We start from the raw sequence: 22641 nt of genomic DNA on the forward strand, positions 1-22641 counted from the left end.
GATGGCATGTCAAAGCATTGTGCTATGAAAACTGCTTCATGGCAACATTTTTGGGCAAATATACAACTTTATGCCTGTCAAACTGTTTTCTTTGACATTTATTGTATATGTCCAGCACTCATTACATCAGCTTAAACTTGTTCTCAATGCAGACAAAACAAAGCTCATGTTGTTTTCTAAATCAAGGAGACGAGCCCAAACAATCCCATCAGTAACCACTCTTGAAGGTAATAAAATAGAGTTGGTTCACACCTATAAATATCTGGGAATCTTAATTGATGACTCGCTTACCTTCAAACCACATGTAGAGAATCTTGTGAAAAACCTGAAGTTAAAACTGAGATTTTATTTTCAAAATAAGTTGTGTTTCTCTTTTAATACAAAGAAGCGGCTTGTTGCTGCAACATTCTTGCCTGTGCTGGATTATGGTGATATTCTATATGAATGCTTCTGCTCAATGTCTTCGAATGGTTGATTCTGTGTATCATGCTTCTCTGAGGTTCATCACTAACTGTAAATTTCAGACTCACCACTGTGAGTTATACTCTCAGGTAGGATGGCCTGCTTTGGTAAGTCGGAGGAACTCTCATTTATACAGTTTTATATATAAGGCGATACTTGGGTTGCTGCCTTCTTATATATGTTCCCTGCTTGTAATGAAACATGCTGGTCGGTATTCTCTTCGTCCGCATGGTTACTTGTTGCTTTCTGTTCCATTTGCCCGAACTGAACTTGGTAAAAGAGCTTTTGTCCATTTAGCACCCTCGGCCTGGAACAAACTGCAGAAGGAATGGAAAATGACTGAATTCATTTCATTAAGTGATTTTAAATCTAAACTACGAATCCTTGAGGCCAAGTCCATAACATGCAACTGTTTCAATTAGATTGATTGTCATTTTAACTGACTTTTTATTTTATTTGAATTTTATTGAATTTTATTTTTATTTTATTTGTATTCTTTCACTTATTGTGTTGTTGCTGCCTGTGTTTGAGTAATTTCTGTAACTGTGAGACATCTGCTGCTGCCTATCTTGGCCAGGTCTCCCTTGAAAAAGAGGTTTTTAATCTCAATGGGATCTTCCTGGTTAAATAAAGGTTAATAAATAAATAAATAATAATTTATGTGTTTTTGTGATAGTAAAGCACATTGATAGTAACAATGTGCCCAAAGATATAATTTACAATTATTTCTTTGCTAACACTGGTTCAACCCTTGAATTAGGTCCTTTTTTAAATGTTTTTTTAAATGTTTGACCTTCACAAACTAAAGAGAATCTGGCTTCATACATGTAAAATATTTTTTTAAAAATGATAGGTGGCTAACGACTTTTGTGCAGCTCTGTAGTACAAATGTTATTTTAACTATCTAACTAAAAAGCACCTGCCATCTCGATTCACGTAAGTTGATCAGAAGAACAAGATCACCTGATACAACTTTATTGACACTAAAATCATTCATGCTCTCAGGGTTGACCCACACAAAATGAGGATACTGAGGCAAGTCTCTGCTCTTGTACTAAGAAGAGAAATAACAACATGCCAGAAGACAATGCTCAAAAAGGGTAAATGCACTGTATCACTGATATTAAAAGCTATAATATTAACACAGTTTATAACCAGTTTATGGAAATAATGATGATTACTTCTTCTTTAGATTGCCTCCTCAGAATTCACCCATCTGTGTCACAGGCAATGGCAGAAAACAAACCCGTGGTTGCCCTTGAAAGCACAATTATCACACACGGCATGCCTTACCCACATAACCTGAGGTGCCAAAAATGACCTTCAATTACCAACAAACTTGGGTACCAGAAGGTAATATTTGTTTTAAGATTAAATGATGAGTTGGAGTGTTATACAGGACAGCCAAGGAGGTAGAGGCTATTGTACGAGCTGAAGGAGCCACTCCCGCCACGGTTGGCGTCATCAGTGGGGAAGTCCATGTTGGACTGTCGTCCGAGGAGCTTGACCACCTCGCCCAGAGCAAGATCTCCCAGAAAGTGTCACGGCGTGATCTGTCCTACGTCATTAGCAAAGTGAGTCTTTGACACTTTGATCACACTCTAAATGAAATACTGGCAGAGTGTCATCCACTTATTAGATGTATGTTCTTTTCTCAGGGACTCTCTGGAGGAACAACGGTGTCAGCCACTATGATAGCAGCACACAGAGCTGGGATTCCTGTTTTTGTCACTGGGGGTATTGGAGGAGTTCACAGAGATGGAGAGAACAGTGAGCTGAGTCCCACATTTTTTGAAAATACCTTTTACACATTTTCATATCATTTCACAAAGAGCTGTGCTTGGAGTAAACAAAATATGTTGTCAGGTGGGCAAATTTTACATTTCTGTTAATTTTGCCACAAAGGAAGGAACAAAGATGGTGCTGTGCACACGGTTGGTAAAGAAAAGACACATCTGGTTACAGTTGTTTAAGGTCTTAATGTGGAAGGATGTCCCAACAGTAAGGTCGCTTACTGTCCTGAGATTTTATGTAAACGTGAAGGAGTTAGATAACTTCAAAAGTCTCTTTAACTGTATTTAGGTAAAAGCTTAAAATAGTTTCTCTGATTAGATTAATAATCTCCCAGGTCTGGATATCAGTGCGGATCTCACAGAACTTGGTAGGACTCCCATCGCTGTCATCTCTGCTGGGGTCAAGTCCATTCTGGACATCGGTCGCACACTGGAGTTCCTTGTAAGAAATTTTTACACCCCCCATTCTAGTGTGACAGGCTTAATAAAGTGGTGCATATTTCAGTATGAAGAGCAAATATGTATTAGTAATCAGTGTATTATAATCCTTAACCTGTATGAATTCATCTAAAATGTATATACAATCGATTGTCTAGGAGACACAGGGTGTCTGTGTAGCCACTTATGGACAGTCAAAGAACTTTCCAGCTTTCTTCTCTCCACAAAGTGGATTCAGGTCTGCATGCCACGTCTCCAACCCTGAGGAGGCTGCAAAACTTATTGGTATATCACAATTTTATGCCATAATAAACACTGATAGAGCACTCACAGGTTAAAATTCAGTACTAGTTACTATCTCATTTTACCTCACATTTTAGCAAATAGAATGTTAGACACTCACTGTACAGCAAGTTTGGGTTACTATTTTTTGTATGATATTTATTTTATTGTTTTGCGGTTTTGTTTGGTCACTCAGCAAGCTCTTTGTCCCTGGGACTTCAAAGTGGCGTCCTGTTAGCTGTGCCCATCCCAGAGGAGCACGCAGCATCTGGACAGCAGATTGAAGATGCTATAAAAGTTGCAGTGGCAGAGGCAAGGTACGGAAAATCTGTTTTCGATTTTCTCTCAGGAGCCAACTTTGGATTTGAAATGTGGCCACTTTACGATACCTGATGCCCCACGTATCCTAAAGTCACTGATTAATATCACTGATATCAGTATTAGCATCATTTTCTGTTCTCGCTTTGAAATCTCAAGGGCTGAAGGTGTGATGGGAAAAGATGTGACGCCATTCATTCTTCAAAAAGTCAGTGCCCTGACTCAAGGGAAGTCCCTTCAGGCCAGTATCCTTTCAAAAGTCTGGCTCATCAAAAAATTATGCAGTAAACATGATTGTATCAAACACTTAGGTGAAAAAAGAGAGAGAGTACGAAGATGATTGACTGGCATGACAATGTTACTGTTGGAGACTTTTGGCCTACAGTGTATGAGAACTAATGTGTCCTTAACGTGTTCTGTTTCAAGACATTGCTCTCATTCATAACAACGCAAAAGTTGGCAGTCAAATAGCCTGTGCTCTGTCAAAGCAGATGAATGACAGAGGATTAAAACGTCAAACTTCTCCAAAAGCGTCAAAATTTCCATCCAATTCAGATTCCAATATTGTGAGTATAAACACATATTTTTTTCAAATTCTAAATTAGTGAAAATCAAACAGTCATACATAACAGTGCATGCAATGACTATTCTGTTGCAGGTTGTGATAGGAGGAATAAATGTTGATTTTATCGCCAAGGGAAAAACAAAAGCACTTAATGTAAGCTTCATTTACGACATGGAATCAGCCACAATAGTGCAGAGGAGGTGAACCAGACTGAGTTCTGAGAACTCCCGTTATCTCTTTCAGTTTGGACAAACTAACCCAGGAAGTGTCTGTCAATCATTTGGTGGTGTAGGAAGAAACATCGCTGGTTGGTTGTTTTTTTTTTTATCTGATTATATTTTACATCATGAACATAGTTTCGTGAGTAATTTCTCTGAATGTTTCCTTAAAGACTCTCTAAGCAGATTAGGCCAAGAAACCCTGTTCATTTCAGCTACTGGAGCTGATTCAAACAGTGATGCAGTGTTAAACTACTGCAAACATATGGTATGTGAACAATGGTGTTTAGTCAATACCATGCACGGCTAAAATCTTATTTAAAGATGAAAATAATATATTTGTTTTTTCCGTTTCAACTTTTTGTAAGAACACAAGTGGTGTGGCCAGGCTCAAAGAGCACAGCACTGCAACCTACTGTGCTGTCATCACTGAGAGTGGAGAGCTGAGTCTCGGTTTGGGAGACATGGATATTCATCAGCAAATCACAGAGCACTATGTAAGTGACATCAGACACTGTTCATGCTAAGAGACATAAAGCACAAAGGGATGAAAACTGCACATATAGAATCCTCAGTCAAATGTGATAGATCTACTTTAAACAGATGAAGATTTTGCCCCTGAAAGACACTTTAAAAAGCTTTTTTCCACACACGTTATACTTCTTTTTTGAACGCACAAATTAGCACAACACTATGCATTTTATCTACCTCACATCCATTGACTATTTAGAGCCTCCAATTAACTTAACTGTGAGCGGTAGCCAGAGTAACCAGAGTGAGCCCACACAGGGTCAAGGGGAACATGGAAATCCCCCAAAGAAGGGTTGAGCAAGTCAGGAGATTCAAACCCAAACTCTTCTTGCTGTGTGGTGTCAGATTAGGACACTCTTGCAAAAGACATTTTTAATCTCAAGAGTCAAAAGGTTAATAATCCAAATACATTTTCTTATAGATGACTTTGAGTGCCATTGCGCTGTCTTTGTTTCTATTACAATATTGTGAAGCATATTCAAACACAAATTTTGACACCAGTTTTATGTACAGTGGTCCGTCGCTATAACACGGTTCACCCTTTGCGGCCTCGCTGTTTTGCATGCTTTATATATAGATATAGATATATGTAGACCATTGTCAGTCTCCTTGGTGCCGTGTCTCCTGTACAGTACAGAATGCGGTGAGCTTGTCAAATTTACATAAATCTTCAATCGCTAGCAGTGTGACTCTGAAGTGCTGTACTGTATGTTTGTAAGATTTCTCCCCAACAAACACAACAATGTCGACGAAACGTTTGCATTGCCAAAGGCACCTGTGGTAGCACCCAAAAGGCAGAGGAAGATGGTACCGCACAAAAAGTTGGACTTCTGGACATGCTAAAGTAAGGTAGAAGTATAAGGCACACCGGATTATAAGGCGCATTAGGCAAAACAAATTTCACCTATTGCCGGTTATTTTTAGAACGTAACTCCCGCGATAAACGAGAGACCACAGTACACAAATTTTTTTTAAAAATTACATATGATAAAGGATCTAAAGGTAAGGACATTTATTAAGACGAAAACAGAACTGCACTGTGTGTGTGTCTTATTATGGAAGAACTCCACATTCATTTCTTATGTACTTGCTAACATTTGTGGTGGCAGTACTCATAGCTTTCTGGCTTTGTATGTTTTCAGACAAGCTAGCTTCTGACATGATTAAAACATAAATTTTAAGATGACCTACCCAACTAAGAACGTTTTACAGACATGGTACACAAAAACACTTGCAACAGAGGCAAAGTTACCCAAGTATACGGGAACTGTATATACAGGAACTGTATACTTGGCTGAGCACATTACTGCCCTGTAAAACAGGAGAAATAGTGCAGAGGAAACACGCTGCAGTTGGCCTGGTCAGTCTTGCCAGAACTATGTGCACAACTCAGTGCACAACAACTTGCCTACTGGTGTTGGCCAGAGGGGCCGATGGCGCGATATGGCAGCCTCGCTTCTGTCAGTCTGCCCCAGGGCAGCTGTGGCTACAACCGTAGCTGCCTCCACCAGTGTGTGAATGTGAGAGTGAATGAATAGTGGCATTGTCATGCGCTTTGGGTGCCTTGAAAAGCGCTATATAAATCCAATCCATTATTATTATTATTATTCAGTCCTAAGGTACTCTACTGCCATCTACTGTCCAAAGTGATATGCATGCATTTGCAATACAAAACTTGGAGGACTTCTTGAACCTTATCATACCAGTAAACAAAGTGAAGCATCCATGATTGCCTACATATTTAACAAGACTTGAGTCACAATTTTGACCACATATTTGTGTGGGTCACAAAGGCTATAGTAACACAAATAATCTGTGGTTACAGCCAATGTATGCAGAAGAGCATCTCTGAATAGTATGGAGCAGCAGATGACCACACCAGGCTCCAGTCCTATCAGCTAAGAACAGGAAACTGAAGCTAACGTTTGCACAGGCTCACTTAAATTGGACAGCAGGAGATTGGAAAAACATTGCTTGGTCTGATAAGTCTTGATTTCTGGTGGTGATTTGGGGCCAGCATTTGAAATAAGCAACATCAAACCACTGAATGATCATGCCTTGTATCAATGGCTCAGGCTGCTAAGATATTTTCTCAGCTTCTTCCAGCAGGTCGCCACGCCGTGTCACAAAGCTCAAATGATCTCAAACTGGTTTCTTGAACATGACAGTGAATTCACTCTACTCAAATGACCTCCACAGTCACCAGTTCTCAGTCCAATAGAGCACCTTTGTGATGTGGAGAAGCAAAAGCTCCTCATCAGCTGTTGAATTTACGAATTAAGGCAGTTCTGAAGGCAGATGGGCCCAACCCCGTAGCAAGATGTACCTAATAAAATGCTTGGTTGGTGTATTTGGGTTTTGTACAGTTTTGGACAGTTATATTTTCTCAATTTGCTGACTGATTTATTAAATTTATGAAATGATTGATTTACATTTTGCCATTGTTTTCCCTGAGCCCCTGTGAAGAACCTCTGGTTTTACAAAATGCTAAATACGCTGTACTTACCATTTCAATATTCTGTCACTGAATAATTTTTTGTAGGTGTCACAATTCAAGACGCAACTTTCATCAGCCACACTCGTGTGTCTGGATGGTAACATTCCCACCTCAACCATCAACTATGTTTGTTGTTTTGCTGAAAAGCGCAACATAAATGGTAACCAATGGAAAGACATGATTCTAAAAAATCTCAAAAATGTGCTTTTATTGATTGTAACACTAAGATTTCCATATGTATCGCAGTTTGGTATGAACCGACCGACTCAGAAAAGGCTTGTAAGCCTTTCCTTTCAAATGCCTGGAAGTCTTTGTCCTATTCATCTCCAAACCTGGCAGAGCTGTGCACCATGAATAAAACACTGGGTGTCAAAACACCTGAAGGTAAACTATGTTACTCCTCTTTTATCAGCGAAAGCCATCAAAAAACAAATTCACACCCTCTGCTATTGATGTTAGAGCTCTTGTCAAAAATGCAAATACTCTGACGGAAGCTGAGGATGTGGTTTTGTATTGCGGCAGTGCTGCCGAGCACACTCGACGAGACGCTCAGTGTTGCTGTGGCTCTCTCGCGCCCTCTTCTGGAACATCTTCACTGCCTGGTGGTGACTCTAGGGGCTAATGGCGTGTTGCTGTGTGGAGAGTATGATGAAGGCACAGTCAACTTGCAGCCAAGAAAACAGAAGAGGGTAAGGATGGTCTTCATGCCAGCCTGTAACGATTTGCTCTGACAGTAGTGGTAAAAATGGCTTTTTTCCTGCTTCTGTTTGCAGAAGAGGCAGCTTTGTGGTCTCCACTACCCAGCACTTGCTGTGACCCCAGAGGAGATAATGAATGTGTCGGGAGCTGGAGATAGGTGCTAAAAATTTGCTTGACCTACTTCATCCATCTTGTTCTTATTTGACTTTCATTTCCTTTGTTTCTTCTGCTGCAGTTTTATCCACTTTTCAATTTCTATGACCTCTTTCTCTCCCCATCTCACTGGCATTCTTTCACTGAGTCACAAAATGATGGTGAAACACTCAAACAAAAGACTCTCATCTCCCCTTTGTTTCCAGTCTTGCAGGTGCCTTAATGGCAGGGATTGTCCTGGGGAAAGACACAGACAGCTGTGTTCGGATGGGACTCTTGGCTGCAAGGACATCTCTGGCATCCCCGCACCCCATCGCTCCAATGCTCACTTTAGATGCTGTAAACCCCAACAAAGTCCACACTCAGACCTGGCCCAAACCAAGCCTTGTGTGGATTGATTAAAAAATAATAAAAAATTGTGTTAGCTTTGTAATATTCTTATGGAAACTGTGTGTATTGTGACCGAGGAAACTATAAAGAACAAAAGAAAAAATATTGAATTCTAATTTTCCTTGATTATTAATGTTCTGTAATAATTGTATCTTGCAAAATATGTCAAGCAGCTTTGTTAATTTTATACAGCCATATGATAACCAAGTTCAATAAACAGATTATAAAAAATTATGAATTCAAGGGCATTCTGGTGCTTTGATTTCTAAAGAATGAGACAGTCAATGGCTTGCAGTTGAATAATTACTATGATGATTTTGTGAAAGGCACTAAATACAAAAGAATCTATAAAAACATTACATTAAGGACAGACGGAAAGCAAGTTATTATGAACCAGTGTTTTTGTATAAATATTTTCTATTTATGTTTTAATTATGCTTACACAATAACATATAAAAACAAGATTCTATAATATTGGATGGGTAAGATATTCCTTTATATTTTTGTGTCACCGCAACTATATATTGAATAAAATCTGTTTAAAAAAAAAAAAGCTTAAATAATCAGAATCAGAATCTTTAATGACATTGTAGGAGTGAAACAAACATTGAACAACGAAATTGAGTGTCAATTATCTCAGTGCAAAAGAAGACATAGATAGATAGATAGATAGATAGATGAAAAGTACACATAAGGAGCTAAAGATAAAATAGTGTAGAAAATAAAATAATGGCGAAAAATAACACAAAATCTAAATGTAGTGCAAAGGAATGATATGTAAAAAGTTGAATATAACTAACATAGTAATGACGGCTGATTTAAAATATATGCATTTTGAATTTAGAAAATAATGGCGAACAAAATTTCTTCGTAAGTGCGTTGCAGTGGGAACTACATTCCTCTTGAACGTAATGGAACGATGGGAAAATGTAAAAACTACATCTCCCTGAAAGCATCAGCCCATCTGCGCAGACTCAGTGGCACTGAATACTTGCCCCACTCCCTCCTCCCAACTATAATGCTAGCTAAGATGGTGGTTTGAGCGTAAATTGTCTCCACAATACCAAGAAAAGAAAGGGGCAAAACATCTTTATAGCCTTTTAATTACAACAGAACAACACAACTACTGGTATCTTACGTAACCCTCTATAGATATTTTGACATTTCAGATACATTGGCTCGCAGTCCCCGCCCAATTTAGTGTGACTCCCTTGGAGAGGAATCCTAAGCTAAATACGGACAGGGTAAGTAACGCTAACCAAGCTGCTAGCTGAGCTAGCCAGCTTCCATTCTGCCTCAATAAATGAAGGGCAATTATGTCTGTTGCGATTTTACTGACTGACTGTAAAGTTTTCTCACTCTTCATGAATTTCTGCCCAGCTAATCTTAATGTCGTTTGAGCAATGACAGTTGTTTATAGTGCCAACAACTTGTTCCCTGTTCAGTGTTAGCTTATGTAAGGCCTCGTCGTCAGCTCAACTCCAAACCCTCGTACACTCTGATAATGTAGCCTGCTAACTACGGGTTAGCTTAAGCAAGCTGTCACTTTTTATATAGGGGGGCACCATAACGTTATGTCATACGTTTTTTTTAAACTACGAACGTCAATATTGGGGAACGTCTCATGTCCACATGCATTATATTTGTGATTAACATCGCAGTTGTCACGGAATACTTGGTCTCAATCAGACCGGCGTCTTTTGCCAGTTCGCGGCTAATGTTAGCTTAGCCCGTGGTTAGTCAAATAACATCTGTCATAACGTACGATCCAGGAGACTAAGCAGCTAAAGTTACCAGCTTGGCCAACACTATTTGTTCACGACTTTAGTGGGGATGTCTGCGAGTGAAAATGCTAAACGGCGATAGCCGTGTACGTGTAGGGTTATTTGCGAAAATGCTGCCCGGCATTGGATGTCTATAGTCTTTTAGGTTTTTATCGAGCTCTCGATGGGCTCGTCTGCTGGCAGCGGTGTTGTCACGTAGAAAACAGGCTGGTGTTTAAATGCCAACAACAGGCGATTCATTCCTAAATAAACCTATTTTATTGTATTTGTCTTTAACGTCGACCATGACGTGTCAGCCCAAGAAAGATACCACAACATCCGCATTATCACTTTGCGACCATTAGTTCTGTTTTTTTAAGGATTGGGTTGGTACGTACACCCATTTGGCTTATTTTAGACCTAGCTAGAAAAACCAGTGCCGCCCAATGAAAAGACCTCAACAGAATGCAACAAATCTTCCATCTGTGGAGGCCAGAATGACCCGTTATTATTCAAGCCTTTTCGTGGTCATCTGTAGAGGTGTTACCGATGAGTGTTTCTCTTTGCGCGATGTAGCACACTCAGATATATTTAACTGTTATTGAGGACTAACGAAAACGGTCGGATATATTAATTTAGGACCGTTTGAAATAGTATTGAGACACAAATGTGTCAATTGTTGACACTTTTTTCTTAATCTTTGATGTATCACTTAAATATTACAGCTCTGTGTGTAGCACAATGATTTTCAGCTGTATTACTCGGGAAGCACTGAAATCCTGAGCTGATACAATGTTTGAAATAACAGTTTGGCCTATAGCTGATGCCGATAGGGGTGGGTGTGTTGTTGTTTTCATTTATACCTCCCCCCCTTTTTTGTCTTTTTTTCTTTCTTTTTTTTACAAAAGAAGCAAAAAATCTTGACCAGATTGTTTTAAAAATCTCCAGGTAATCAACTAGGCTGATACTGATGTTTAGCTATTATAGTGGTGCTTCTCTACTTTGTGCTGTCATTTGATTAAAAAACGTTGTTTTAAAATGCTGGGTGATCTTAAGTAACTGTTTTGGCATTCAAAAAATTGCATTTAAAAATGCAATTAAAAGTATTTTGGCATGTTCACTGATATATTGTCACGTTGGAAGTTCAATTGAAACTGCTATACCTTTCTGCTGTTAAGCATCTGCACTGACAACAAGTTCAGTCATTCTAAATAAATTGTAAATATATTGCTTGCTATATTTAGTCAGTTCTGAGTGGAGCTCTTATACTCTTCATTTATGTTTTGGTAGCCCTGTGCTCTGTGATCCGCTTCAGTACTCAGCCTTGCTGCGCCATAGGATGTCCCACAGCCCTGAAATGAAGGACGACCCCATGGAGTGCCCACTGTGCATGGAGCCGCTGGAGATTGATGACGTCAACTTCTTCCCCTGCACCTGTGGCTACCAGATCTGCCGCTTCTGTTGGCACCGCATCCGTACAGATGAGAACGGCCTCTGCCCCGCATGCAGAAAGGTGAAATGGATGTAGATGCCATTAAGCTCATTAAACAGGAGGATGATTTGTCTGGCTCAGCAGTCTTGTTGGAGGAGACATCATGTAATTAGAATTACACAGGTGTAGCTTGTGTGTAACCATGCCTTAAATTAGTAATTTTTTTTCCTTTGAATGGGAGATATTTCTGTTTGTAACGCAGTTCTTTGTGTTTTTGTGTAGCCTTATCCAGAGGACCCTGCTGTGTACAAGCCTCTGTCACAGGAGGAGATCCAAAGGATAAAGAATGAAAAGAAGCAGAAACAGAATGAGAAGAAGCAAAAGGTGACAGAAAACCGCAAGCATCTGGCCAGTGTCAGAGTGGTCCAGAGAAATCTGGTGTTTGTGGTGGGGCTCTCGCAGCGACTCGCTGACCCAGAGGTGAGTGTAATGCTGACATTACACTTCAGCTACCTGTGACAGGAGCGTTGAAACTTATGGTATTCAGTTTGATGCAGCTAAGGAAGTGGCTGTGTCACTGTAGATTTGGGCTTGACAGATGCAGTGAAGTTTAAATGTACTTTGTTGGAGAATGATCTTTATGTATATTTAAATGTTTTTACCTGCAGCTTCCTCGTGATTCGTGATTCTGTTGAATATTCAGTTTGAAAGAGCTCAGTATCTCCAGCACTTTGTCACAAGTGTTGCTGTGTTTTACCCACAGGTCCTAAAGCGGCCGGAGTATTTTGGGAGGTTTGGGAAAATCCATAAAGTGGTCATCAACAATAGCACATCTTACGCAGGTTCACAGGTGAGGAGGGTGGATTAGGTTAAAACGGCAATTTAATAATGAAAATCCTCTTTCATAGCTACAGTGAGCTCATAAAAGTATGCAACCGCATCAATGGCATGTTTATTTACCTGTTTTGTTTTTTAGGGGCCTAGTGCCAGCGCTTATGTTACTTACATCCGCTCTGAAGATGCTCTAAGAGCAATACAGTGTGTGAACAATGTGGTTGTTGATGGCAGAACACTCAAGGTGAGAAGTTGACCCAAAAATCTTTGTTAATTTTTAGTGATTTTAGTAGTCTTTTAAAGTGCACAAAAATTAGTCATTTTATTCTTCATTTTCTTTTCTGCTTCTAGCTATTTAACACAAACGTCATTGTAAACAATGTAGATTACACAGAGAAGATAAAGAATTCTTTGAAAAGAATTAGTATGAATTTCTATGTAAAATTTTCTTCTTCTTCTATTTCTTTCTTTTGCAGGCTTCTTTAGGCACAACAAAATACTGCAGTTACTTCCTCAAAAGTATGCAGTGTCCCAAACCTGATTGTATGTACCTACATGAGTTGGGGGATGAAGCAGCTAGCTTTACTAAAGAGGAGATGCAGGTACACTTTTTTTTTTCCTCTTCCCACAATGAGAGTCAGTTGTGGTTTAAAGCACCTTTTTGACCCATGTTATGTTGTTTCTTCAGGCAGGAAAACATCAAGAGTATGAGCAAAAACTCCTCCAAGACCTCTATAAAATTAACCCTAGCTTTCTACAACCTCCAGCTTGTGGAACAGAAAAGTCAAAGAGTAAATCCAACTCCACACAGAGGTTGGTTTTTATTAATATTTAGATTTGTTGTATTTTTATTATTTACTCACAGTGCAGCGGAGGCTAATTTCTGTCCTGCTTTGTAACAGAACCAACAGTAGCAATGGTAAAGATGGGTGGCCGACGCTGTCAGGGCATAACAAACTGTCCAACGGGCTTTCAGAAGACCGCAAGTCCCCTCCACTGCTAGACTATCTAGACCAAGAAGCTATTACTTCAGATGGGCTAGAAACAGAGCTAGGTCCAGGCCAGCGTACTGCCTTGTCCCCCTTTTCCTCTAACTGTGACAGTAACAGGTACATGGATTTTTCCTCCGGAAAAGGACTTGCATGTTATTGAATAAAGCAATTGTGTATTTATTTTGCAATGACCTTTTTTTTTTTTTCTGTCTATATATAAATTTTCTACCTGCAGTCCCAGTGACAAACCTCCAGAGTCTATCGGCATGGTAAATGGCGAGACTTTACAACAGGTAATATAGCATTAACCAACCTCTGTGGTTCTTTTGTTTGAATATAAATCTGAGTATGAATCAGCAGTAATAAGGACAACTTCACAAACATTTTCTTCTTTCTTGGTTTTTTTTTTTCTTTTTTAATAAAGATACCCACAAGTGACTCGCCCTCCCCTCCCCCGGGTTTAACTAAGCCCAGCCTGGTAGTGCCCATCAGCATGTCAGACATCACAGCCCGTTCGCCCTTTGAGGGTGCTGCAGCTGAGTCCCAGTCACTCTTTTCAGACAACAGTAACTTCAGACATCCAAACCCCCTCCCTGCTGGTCTGCCACCCTTCCCCAGCTCCCCTCGCGGCAGTTCCGACTGGCCTATGACCCCTGAACCACAGAGCCTCTTCACATCAGGTAGAATAACACCATGTTTAATCTAGCTGTCAAACATTTAGATTACTTCTATCTGCTGTATTCTAAATTTTCTGTTGAAAAATGTTCCGTTTTCTAAACATTGAGCCAATATAACTAATGCCGGTAATGTAAATGATAAGCAGAAAATGCTTAGGCACAAGTTGCACTTAAATTTTAATGTATCTAATACCTATTCAAGCTCAAACGTATAAGACTATAATAAAAAGGGGAAGTTTGTTTAATTTGCATGTAAGGAAATTTCAAAACTATTGCAGGTGTAATCTTTATCATCTAAGTTTATCAGGTAGTCGAAGTTTTGTGTCTCCTATAACCTCTGTGTTTTCTCTCCCTTCAGACACAATACCAGTGTCGTCCTCCACAGACTGGCAGGCGGCCTTTGGCTTTGGCTCATCCAGCAAACAGCAGGATGACGACCTGGGCTTTGATCCTTTCGATGTGACTCGCAAGGCTTTGGCCGACCTGATAGAGAAGGAGTTGTCAGTACAGGATCAGAGCCCTTCATCCCCAGGGCCCCTCATCCAGGGGAGCAACCATGGACCCAGCCTGCCACCCTCCAACCCTAACCTCAGCGCTTCCCATCACTTCCCCAGTGGCCTCCCACGTGTCCCACAGCACCACAGAACCATCTACAGCTCCTTCAGTTTCCCCAGCACTCACAACAGCCAGGCCAGTCAGCAGCAGCCAGCTGCCAGACACCCCTGGTTGGGCGTGCCCACACGGAATAACCTCACACACTTGAACCACTCAGCCAGTGCTGCCTCACACAGTAATTTTCTGGACCTGAATCTGCCGCCTCAGCACAACACAGGGCTGGGAGGGATCCCCATCTCAGGTACCAGACCCGTGGGTCACTTTGGCACCTTTCTGTGTCACATTGCAGTAGTGCATGTAAAACAGACAATCAACAAGCTATTTAATTTCACAGCACATGTGTGCCGCGGCATGGCATTATGATACTTGTTTTGATTAGCATGTATTGATTTTTTTTTTGCTGGCAGATGCAGTTTTGTACTTAAACACAAAAACACCTGAGGAGCTGACATGTCTGTTTACTTCTCTCTTGTAGAAAACAGCAGCTCTATAGACGGCTTAAATGTGAAAGAGTGGCAGGATGGTCTCAGGGCTCTTCTGCCCAACATTAATATCAACTTTGGGGGCCTCCCAAATTCCTCGTCCTCTTCCTCCTCCTCATCCTCCAACAGTGTTAACCACATTGGTGGGCCAGCTGGACCTGCAGGCATGTCGCACAGCCTGAGCTGGGACGGCACAGGCAGTTGGATGGACCCCGCTATTATTACAGGTTGGCAATTAGTTCACAGCAACATTTCACATCTTTTATGAAGCAAAAATCCAAAATAACTGGTTTGGGCTTTTGTTTGTTTGAAATTATTGTTTAGTCCTAAAAGATTGGTCTGTAAAAACATCAGCACTATTAGTGAAATTACTTGATATTTAATATTTAACATGATAAAGGCTGACACGTTTAACCCTTTAAGACCTACCATAGAACCAAGTCCGCCAGAGCTTATATTATATTTTTACATGCTGTGGAGCCATTTTTGGGAGCATTTCAAGTTGCTATACATCAATACAACCATTATAGCCCAGATTTTAATAATATGTATTCATTAAGTGCATAGTAATTACATAAATTGCAAAAAAGTGCAATAAACTACAAAAAAATTGAAAATCGTTTTTGATTTTTTAACATATATTTGTAGTTAGAGAAATTTAAGAGGCTTATCCCTCAAAACTGTAAATACAAAAAAGTTGCACAAAATAGTTTTCCACCACAGGAAATTTATTTTGAGTGTCTTCATAGTTTTATTTTTGAAATACACCAATTTTTATACACTGCAGGAAAAACGAAAATAAATATTATACTGCAAATTTGCAAAAAAGCAGCATATGCATCAAAATAAACTATTTCCAGCAGTGCAATATGAGTCCTAAGCATCCCAGAAACGACACAGAAAGTCATAAAGTCAAAGATAACTTTTAAAAAGAGCAGTATAGGCCCTGAGGCCCTGATCGCAAAAAAGACTACATTTCCGCGAAAATGACGTCACTTCCGGTTTCGGCCAGGTAATGGCGGAAATGCAAAAGTTCGCGCTGACGTCTATTCCAACGTAGGAAGTGTTATGGACAGCTGATCGGATCGGTAAAGCGTGTTTCTGGAATATTATGTTTTTGTTCCTGCAAGCGCTTTTTATGCAGTTTTTGCAAAGCTATATGTGGAAGGAAACCGTGACCTAGGACAAGCTGATGGCATCAGATGTAAGTACAACTCCTCCGGTTTCATATGCAAAAAAAATTTTTGCGCTAGCTTACGTGGTTGCAGTGCTACTGGGATTTAAAAATAGTTACGCATAACAGAGCGTTCCCGCTCCGATCGGCTCTAAAGGGTTAAGCAAGTTTAAAACTGGGTATATACAAATCATGGATGAGTTATTAGATTCTTTTTTTGTTTTGTCTTTTGTGGTAATGGAAATCAAGTTATTATCTTTCGCCAAGTCATAATTGTAAGCAGTCATTTTCCATCTGGTCTGGTAGTGAGGATGAGTAGTTTGGTATGACGTCTGATTTGAATGTCAAACATATCCTGGGAAATTCCATCAGCGTATTTAGCAGAATAATAGCAAGGAAAGAGCACCATAAATATTTTACAGGCATCAAAATGCTTCCTCCTTTTTTAACTATCATAGAAGTGGCACAATGTGGTCATTTATGACATTTTTGAGCAGAGGGAGGAGCGCGAGCGACAAGCTCACACAAGACTAACCCTGGAGTTCTGAAATTTTTACAGCTTTGGATGACAAAATGAAGAAAGTATGAAGAGTTTCATTTTTTTAGCATAAAGCGTAAATGTGTGCCAGCTATTATGACTGATAACAGAAAAGACAAAAAACATTTTAAAGTGTTTTTTAAACTGATTTAGTGTCTTAACTACATGATTAAGAAAAGCCTTTCAAATGAAGTTGCATAACTTTTCCATTTTGATGTGTCATATAAGCAATATATTGTTATATCGAATAGAAATGATGAGTAAAGTCACCAATGACAGCACTACTCTAAATGTTTCAACAAAGCAGCTGATCACAAAAATCATTGTCTTTATGTCAGATTTGTGTTGTGGTGTTTTTTTTGCCATCACTCATCTCTTGTCCTCCCTCTCCATAACTCCCCGCAGGCATCCCAGCCTCAGCCGGCAACAGTTTAGACTGCCTCCAGGACGATAACCCACCACACTGGCTTAAATCCCTGCAGGCGCTCACAGAGATGGACGGCCCTGCCAGCTCAGCGATGCCCACTCCCCAGCCCCTCCACAGCAGCCTCCTCGATGCCCACATCCCTCTTCACCACAGAGCCGCCGCCGGCTGGGCTCCCTACCTTCCCCCTCCCACAGCCAATCCCGCCAGTCAGTTCCACTCCCCTCCCCCAGGCTTCCAGACCGCCTTCAGACCCCCAGGACAGCCCTCCACAGAGCTGCTACAGAGTGCTGCTGTGGACCGCCACTGAACATAGACTACAGCAGACACCCATCCATTGCCCCACTACCACTTTATACCCACTCATCTTGTACCCTCCCCCCTCCCCCTCCCAATGCAATACACACCAATCTGCAGAGTATGAAAAATTAACAAAGTAACAAACATGCTTTCATCTTTTTTCTCTTCATCCTTCCTTTTTGTCCACTCTGAAGGCATTTTATTTTGTTTTGTTTGTGGCACACAAGTTATCAGTACCTTTTTGTCTGCTGCATTCACCACTCCTTAGACCTAGTTCTGGGTGTAACATGGGATTCATTATGTAGCTTACTGTTAACGGAGAGCACAAGAATCAATATAGGATCGAGCACCCAGTGGTGACATGAGAGTTAACTCCACAAACTGGCAAATAAACAAATTAGCTGATGTGAGGTCTTTTTATTTTAAAAGTAACTAATAATTAAGCATGAACAGCATTTGTGTTTTTGAAAGTTGAAGTCTTGATTAGTTTTCGAGGAATGAACCAAGCTGTGAATCTGCTCTTTGAAGCTTTGCCCCAAAGACCCTCATCCTCCCCAGTTTAACAGGAGTCTGTGAAACGGTTAATTCTTACAGTTGTGTCGAGAATAAGGAGAGATGATAGAGGGAAGCCCTTTTCAGACATGGGATTCGTGACATCACCTCGTTCAAAGGGAGTTGTCATTCTGTCTTGAGTCACCTTTATATTTATGTTTATTCAGATAAATAAGGGAAGGGAGACAAAAAAAGAAAAGACTTGCTGCTTTGCTTCTCCTACCGTACCCTGCTTCTTACACACAGGCATCGAGACAGATCTGTCTTTGGAAATAGGCAAATCACATCAAAGAAGATTGTAGTAATCACATTGTGAATGAGAAAAGGAGTCGATTAGATAAATTATCATTGTGTACATGTAATTGCTGTTTAGAGCCGCCTCCTAGTGAATCATCATCGTGTGCGTGCCTATCCACCAACATGCCTGTTTGCAATCAAACTTCAAATTGATTTGTAAATGCCGTCAGGTCCAGCCGTACAAGACGGTGATTGAAATACAGAAAAAGTGACCATCTAGACGTTTAGCTGATGTGTAAGATTAACAAAAAGAAGCGCATGTCTGAAGGGGGCTGGAGAGAAGAGGGGTTGGTCTTAGCTTTTTGTTGAGTGGGTTCAAAAATGAATAAATAAAACGAAACCTCAAAAACAAAAAAAGAAGCTAAGAATTGGTTAGTAAAGGTCAAAATGCAGATGAGACGGGGGAGTTGAGGGCACAGGCTATGCATGGGCTCCCTGTTAGGTAAGGACACAAATGGCCTGCTTTGAGAGGCCACTTGGCTCACATTCTCTTTAGTCGAGGGGAACTCCCATTGGCCCCGTCCTGCTGGAGGGAAAATTTTGCTGAACCTCTGTATCAGAGGATAGAGCATCGCCTAACCGCAGGGAGCCAGGGCTTTGGGAGATCGTGGCACACATCCTGAGCACTAGGGTTAGACTCACAGTGCCACTGTGTGGTACCTACAATAGCTAGCCCTAACATGGACAGCCACCACTTAGTAAGGACAATGACTAGATGGATGAGGATATGTCGAATACTAACGAGGGTAATAAAGGGGTTAACAGGTCCCTTTGTTTGACCCACGAGGGCTTAAACGAGGCCTTAAAATGGACAGATGAGAGAGAGTGAGAGAGAAGCTTGAGCGATAGGAAGGAGAGCATCAGGACTGCTGAAAAATATGCAATATTGTACATGACTTTGACAACTGTATCTGATCATGTGTCACAAAGGAAGGTGCCGCAAGACAATACCAAGTACTGTAGTAGTGATTTAAGGAGCCTTTAGGATTTGAAATCAACCTCTCTGACCACCACCTTTTTTTCTTTTTGAAGTCTTAATTCTGATCTGTGTTCGCTCTCTCTACCGCTCTCTTCTCTCTCAATCTTGCTCTGTCTCTCTGATCCCCATCCTCCCCCCCTGCTGTTCTCTATTTAACAGTATTCACAAAATGAACAAAGTCATCCAGGAGAAACCAACACAGAGTCATACAATGGGTTTTAACATGATGTTGCAAGGAAAAAATAAACAAAACGACAAATTTGAGGCGCTTAAAGGAAGTGAACTGTCCTCTGCAGGTCTGGAAAAATGAACCTTAAATAAAACTAAAAACTCTGAGCTGGTGTTTGTCTGCTGTTGTCTTCTCATCACTGCCTTTCTGCAGAAAATACAAATCCCAGGAAGCTCACTTTTAAGTTGCTCCTCTATTATTCCAAATCCTTCCACTGGGGGGCAGATCACTTTTTGTCAGCTAGGAAGCTCTGCAGTCAAACTTCAGCTGAGCACACAAGGTGACACAGAACGACACAGACTACAGTTTTTCAAATACACCGCATTTTCACCACTAAGCGTTTTCAGTGATTGGATATAGGCAGAGTACTGATGGGCATGATCCTTGGTCAGATTTCTTTGAATGCAACATCTTTTCATTGCAGCATTGCTGCCAGGAGCAGAGCATGTGTGCGTATCACTGTCCTTTAGTTTGCAGCTCTGCACTCTCCCCAGCCAATGCAGCAGTAGATACCTGCTGCAGCGAGGTCTCTTCTTTTTTTTTTTTTTGTCCTGCAGGACTTCTGACAGACACGGGGAGGAGCACAGTTATTACTCTTTACAGTGTCTCCACTATTTCTGCAGTCAGTTAACTGAATCTGATGCCTCCAATATGCTGTTTAACTCTGAATATTGTTTCTATGGGAGATTAATTACACATACATGATCTGAAGGTCCCAATTAGAACCAGAAGTAAACGTTTTTATTTGGCAGTTTAAGGTGTTAAAATTACTTATAACTGTCATAGTTTAAAGTCTTTCAAGCTCACTATCCTTCTGTAGCATGTACAATAACATTTCAAGTTCAACAATATCATATCAATATCACAATATCATTTTCAAGTTGTTTATGAAGACTGTCCAGATTCAAATGCAATAGTAGGTATGAGAATGCTTTAATAATAAATAAAAATAATGATGTGAAAATATTAAATCCTTAATATCCAGAAATAAGCATCATAATAATGAAAACTAAAGCAGAAGCAAATCACACTGAAGAATCAGAACAAGCAGCACTTGAAACTGTTTTTTCTTGGCGTATTTGTCTATGATCTCCAGATAAAGTTTCAATAAACAAAACACACTCGGTGTATTCGCCGATCAATCGAAGGAAAGAATTATTCAGTTGTTCAAATGGCCAATGACGTCTTTGTTTCTTTCATTCGATTAATCGATGAGTCGGCTGGTGCTAAGTGGACATGTGGCTAAAATGAACACCCCGGGATGCTTGGAGCTGCCCCGCCTCTAGTTTTAGGCTGCAGGTGCTGAGGAGGCACCAACAGAGGAAGGTGAGTGTAAATAATGCAGGCAGGCAGCAGATTCAGGGGTTGTGACAATGAGTCAGCAGCAACACAGATGGAGGGGGTGGGTTGGGGGGGCTCCGCTGTGAGTGTTCCCGGGCCAACAAACACTCGTGCAGACTGATGAAACATAATGGAGGGATCGTAGCGATGATGCATGACTGACGTCTTTAGAAATCTGTTTTCTCCAGCTATGGAAAATAACTCTGGCGTTTGGCGCCGTTTCTGCTCAAGTGGAAAAAGATCGGCACTGAAGAAGGCACGATGGACTTGCGGATTAGTTTATTGATTTGCTTGCTTTGATGAAGCTGCATAATTACGTTCATCATAAGGCTAAAGAGGATGGTGGATGACTAAGGTGTAAAGGTTAGAGGTAATTCGTAGAGAGGTATCGATTTTTGCAGCACATCGCAAAACACCTGGGTCAAAGCAGATCATATTGGATCATAAAAGAACGTTTATGCTTATGAGACTTTAAATTCCAGGCTTCTTTTGTCTGTTTTTCTACAAAACCAACTCATTTTGCACTGAAGTTAAAAAAAAAAAACACACATGAAACTCTGCTCAGGTGTTATCTCTGGATGAAGCAGAAAAAGCCCTGATTTTTCACTCTTCCACAGAGCTGTCCTCTGCAGGGGTTCAGTCTGTTAAACTGCTGAAGCCTCGCTTTCCTTGAGGACTGCAGCTACAGTATATGAGGATGTGTGCAGAGGGCACAGTAGCTGCAGTCACTGTGAAGTATGACATTGACAAATTATTGACCCTTACTAAATTAGAACTTTAAACTTAAAGATATACACAAAATACAAAAGTATGAAATACTAACACAGAAAAAGCCTGTACAGAAATGATGTGTGGAAAATAAAAGGCTATTTTTTTATTGTTTTCCGTGGTGTCTCTCTTAGATACAGGAGCAGGAAAATGCCCAGCAGTCAATTCCATTTATTTGACAGGAAGTGACATCAGAGGTTAGGGGTAGCAGCATACTGACCTTGCTGTACATCTGTACAGCTAGTCTTCTTCATGTTACCTGAATCAACCAAAGTCTTCAGCATATCAGAAACCAAGTTACTGGTCTTCAAACCGTGCATTTGTGTCAGACAGGACAGTCTAAACTTAGTTTTAGGCTATGCAGTCTTTCATATGACAGCGTTATGATGGTCAGTGATGTACATGTGTAATTTCCTGGCCCTGGGCTGGTGCCCACTTGGGAAACCTGCAGGGACTGCTCTCAGCAGAAAGCACTCTCTCCATTTGTCAGCCTCTGACAGGCCCTCTCAGCAGTGGAGCTGCATGCACTGCAAAAAATGACCATTTTCACAATCTGTTTACTCTCATATTAGACTGATAAAAGTGGAGCAGAAATCTGAAACTGGCTAATAAATGAGTTGGTGAGCAGAAAACTAGACCACGGCCTTTGTGACAAATAAGTCATTTTAATGAAAAAACAAGGAAATGACTTTTGATAAAACATTTAAAGAAAACCAGAATGGTCCACCACAGTCAGCATGACTGGGCCAGGTAACACTCCATGTTACCTTATTTGACAGAACATTTTCTGTATATTTATCATAATACACATAAAATCCTTTAATGCTTGGATAAACAAAGCTTCAAATAACAAAACTGGTCTTAAAACCAAATAATTTGCCTTTGGGTCTGACTAAAG

The 22641-nt window shown here is 40.5% G+C and overlaps 2 protein-coding genes across 2 annotated transcripts; both read left to right on the top strand.

Moving 5' to 3' along the window:
- Positions 1–1334: 1334 nt before the first annotated feature.
- On the top strand, positions 1335–8837 carry LOC309710385 (uncharacterized protein). The gene is made up of 18 exons (XM_082539788.1): positions 1335–1562; positions 1655–1769; positions 1862–2036; positions 2121–2232; positions 2591–2697; positions 2852–2978; positions 3172–3292; positions 3453–3538; positions 3720–3859; positions 3952–4011; positions 4102–4165; positions 4250–4344; positions 4445–4573; positions 7150–7264; positions 7351–7488; positions 7627–7793; positions 7878–7960; positions 8163–8837. The coding sequence occupies exons 1-18, from the start codon at positions 1484–1486 to the stop codon at positions 8356–8358; spliced, it is 2109 nt and encodes a 702-aa protein (XP_082395914.1). The 5' UTR covers positions 1335–1483; the 3' UTR covers positions 8359–8837.
- A 489-nt stretch (positions 8838–9326) lies between these two features.
- On the top strand, positions 9327–19741 carry cnot4a (CCR4-NOT transcription complex, subunit 4a). The gene is made up of 13 exons (XM_082538393.1): positions 9327–9590; positions 11400–11622; positions 11824–12021; positions 12305–12391; positions 12518–12619; positions 12852–12977; positions 13064–13188; positions 13278–13484; positions 13603–13660; positions 13792–14047; positions 14403–14900; positions 15135–15368; positions 17259–19741. The coding sequence occupies exons 2-13, from the start codon at positions 11449–11451 to the stop codon at positions 17585–17587; spliced, it is 2394 nt and encodes a 797-aa protein (XP_082394519.1). The 5' UTR covers positions 9327–9590; positions 11400–11448; the 3' UTR covers positions 17588–19741.
- Positions 19742–22641: the final 2900 nt, after the last annotated feature.

This window comes from Aulonocara stuartgranti, assembly GCF_965226115.1.
Source record: "Aulonocara stuartgranti genome assembly, chromosome: 7".
NCBI classification, from domain to species: domain Eukaryota; kingdom Metazoa; phylum Chordata; class Actinopteri; order Cichliformes; family Cichlidae; genus Aulonocara; species Aulonocara stuartgranti.

Coding starts and splice junctions, on each gene's coding strand:
- LOC309710385 (XM_082539788.1), top strand. CDS start 1,484: ATGAGGATACTGAGGCAAGTCTCTGCTCTTGTACTAAGAAGAGAAATA. Junction 1,770..1,861: donor CCTTACCCACATAACCTGAG/GTGCCAAAAATG, acceptor AGTGTTATACAG/GACAGCCAAGGAGGTAGAGG. Junction 4,574..7,149: donor AGCAAATCACAGAGCACTAT/GTAAGTGACATC, acceptor AATTTTTTGTAG/GTGTCACAATTCAAGACGCA.
- cnot4a (XM_082538393.1), top strand. CDS start 11,449: ATGTCCCACAGCCCTGAAATGAAGGACGACCCCATGGAGTGCCCACTG. Junction 11,623..11,823: donor TCTGCCCCGCATGCAGAAAG/GTGAAATGGATG, acceptor GTTTTTGTGTAG/CCTTATCCAGAGGACCCTGC. Junction 12,620..12,851: donor TTGATGGCAGAACACTCAAG/GTGAGAAGTTGA, acceptor TTTCTTTTGCAG/GCTTCTTTAGGCACAACAAA.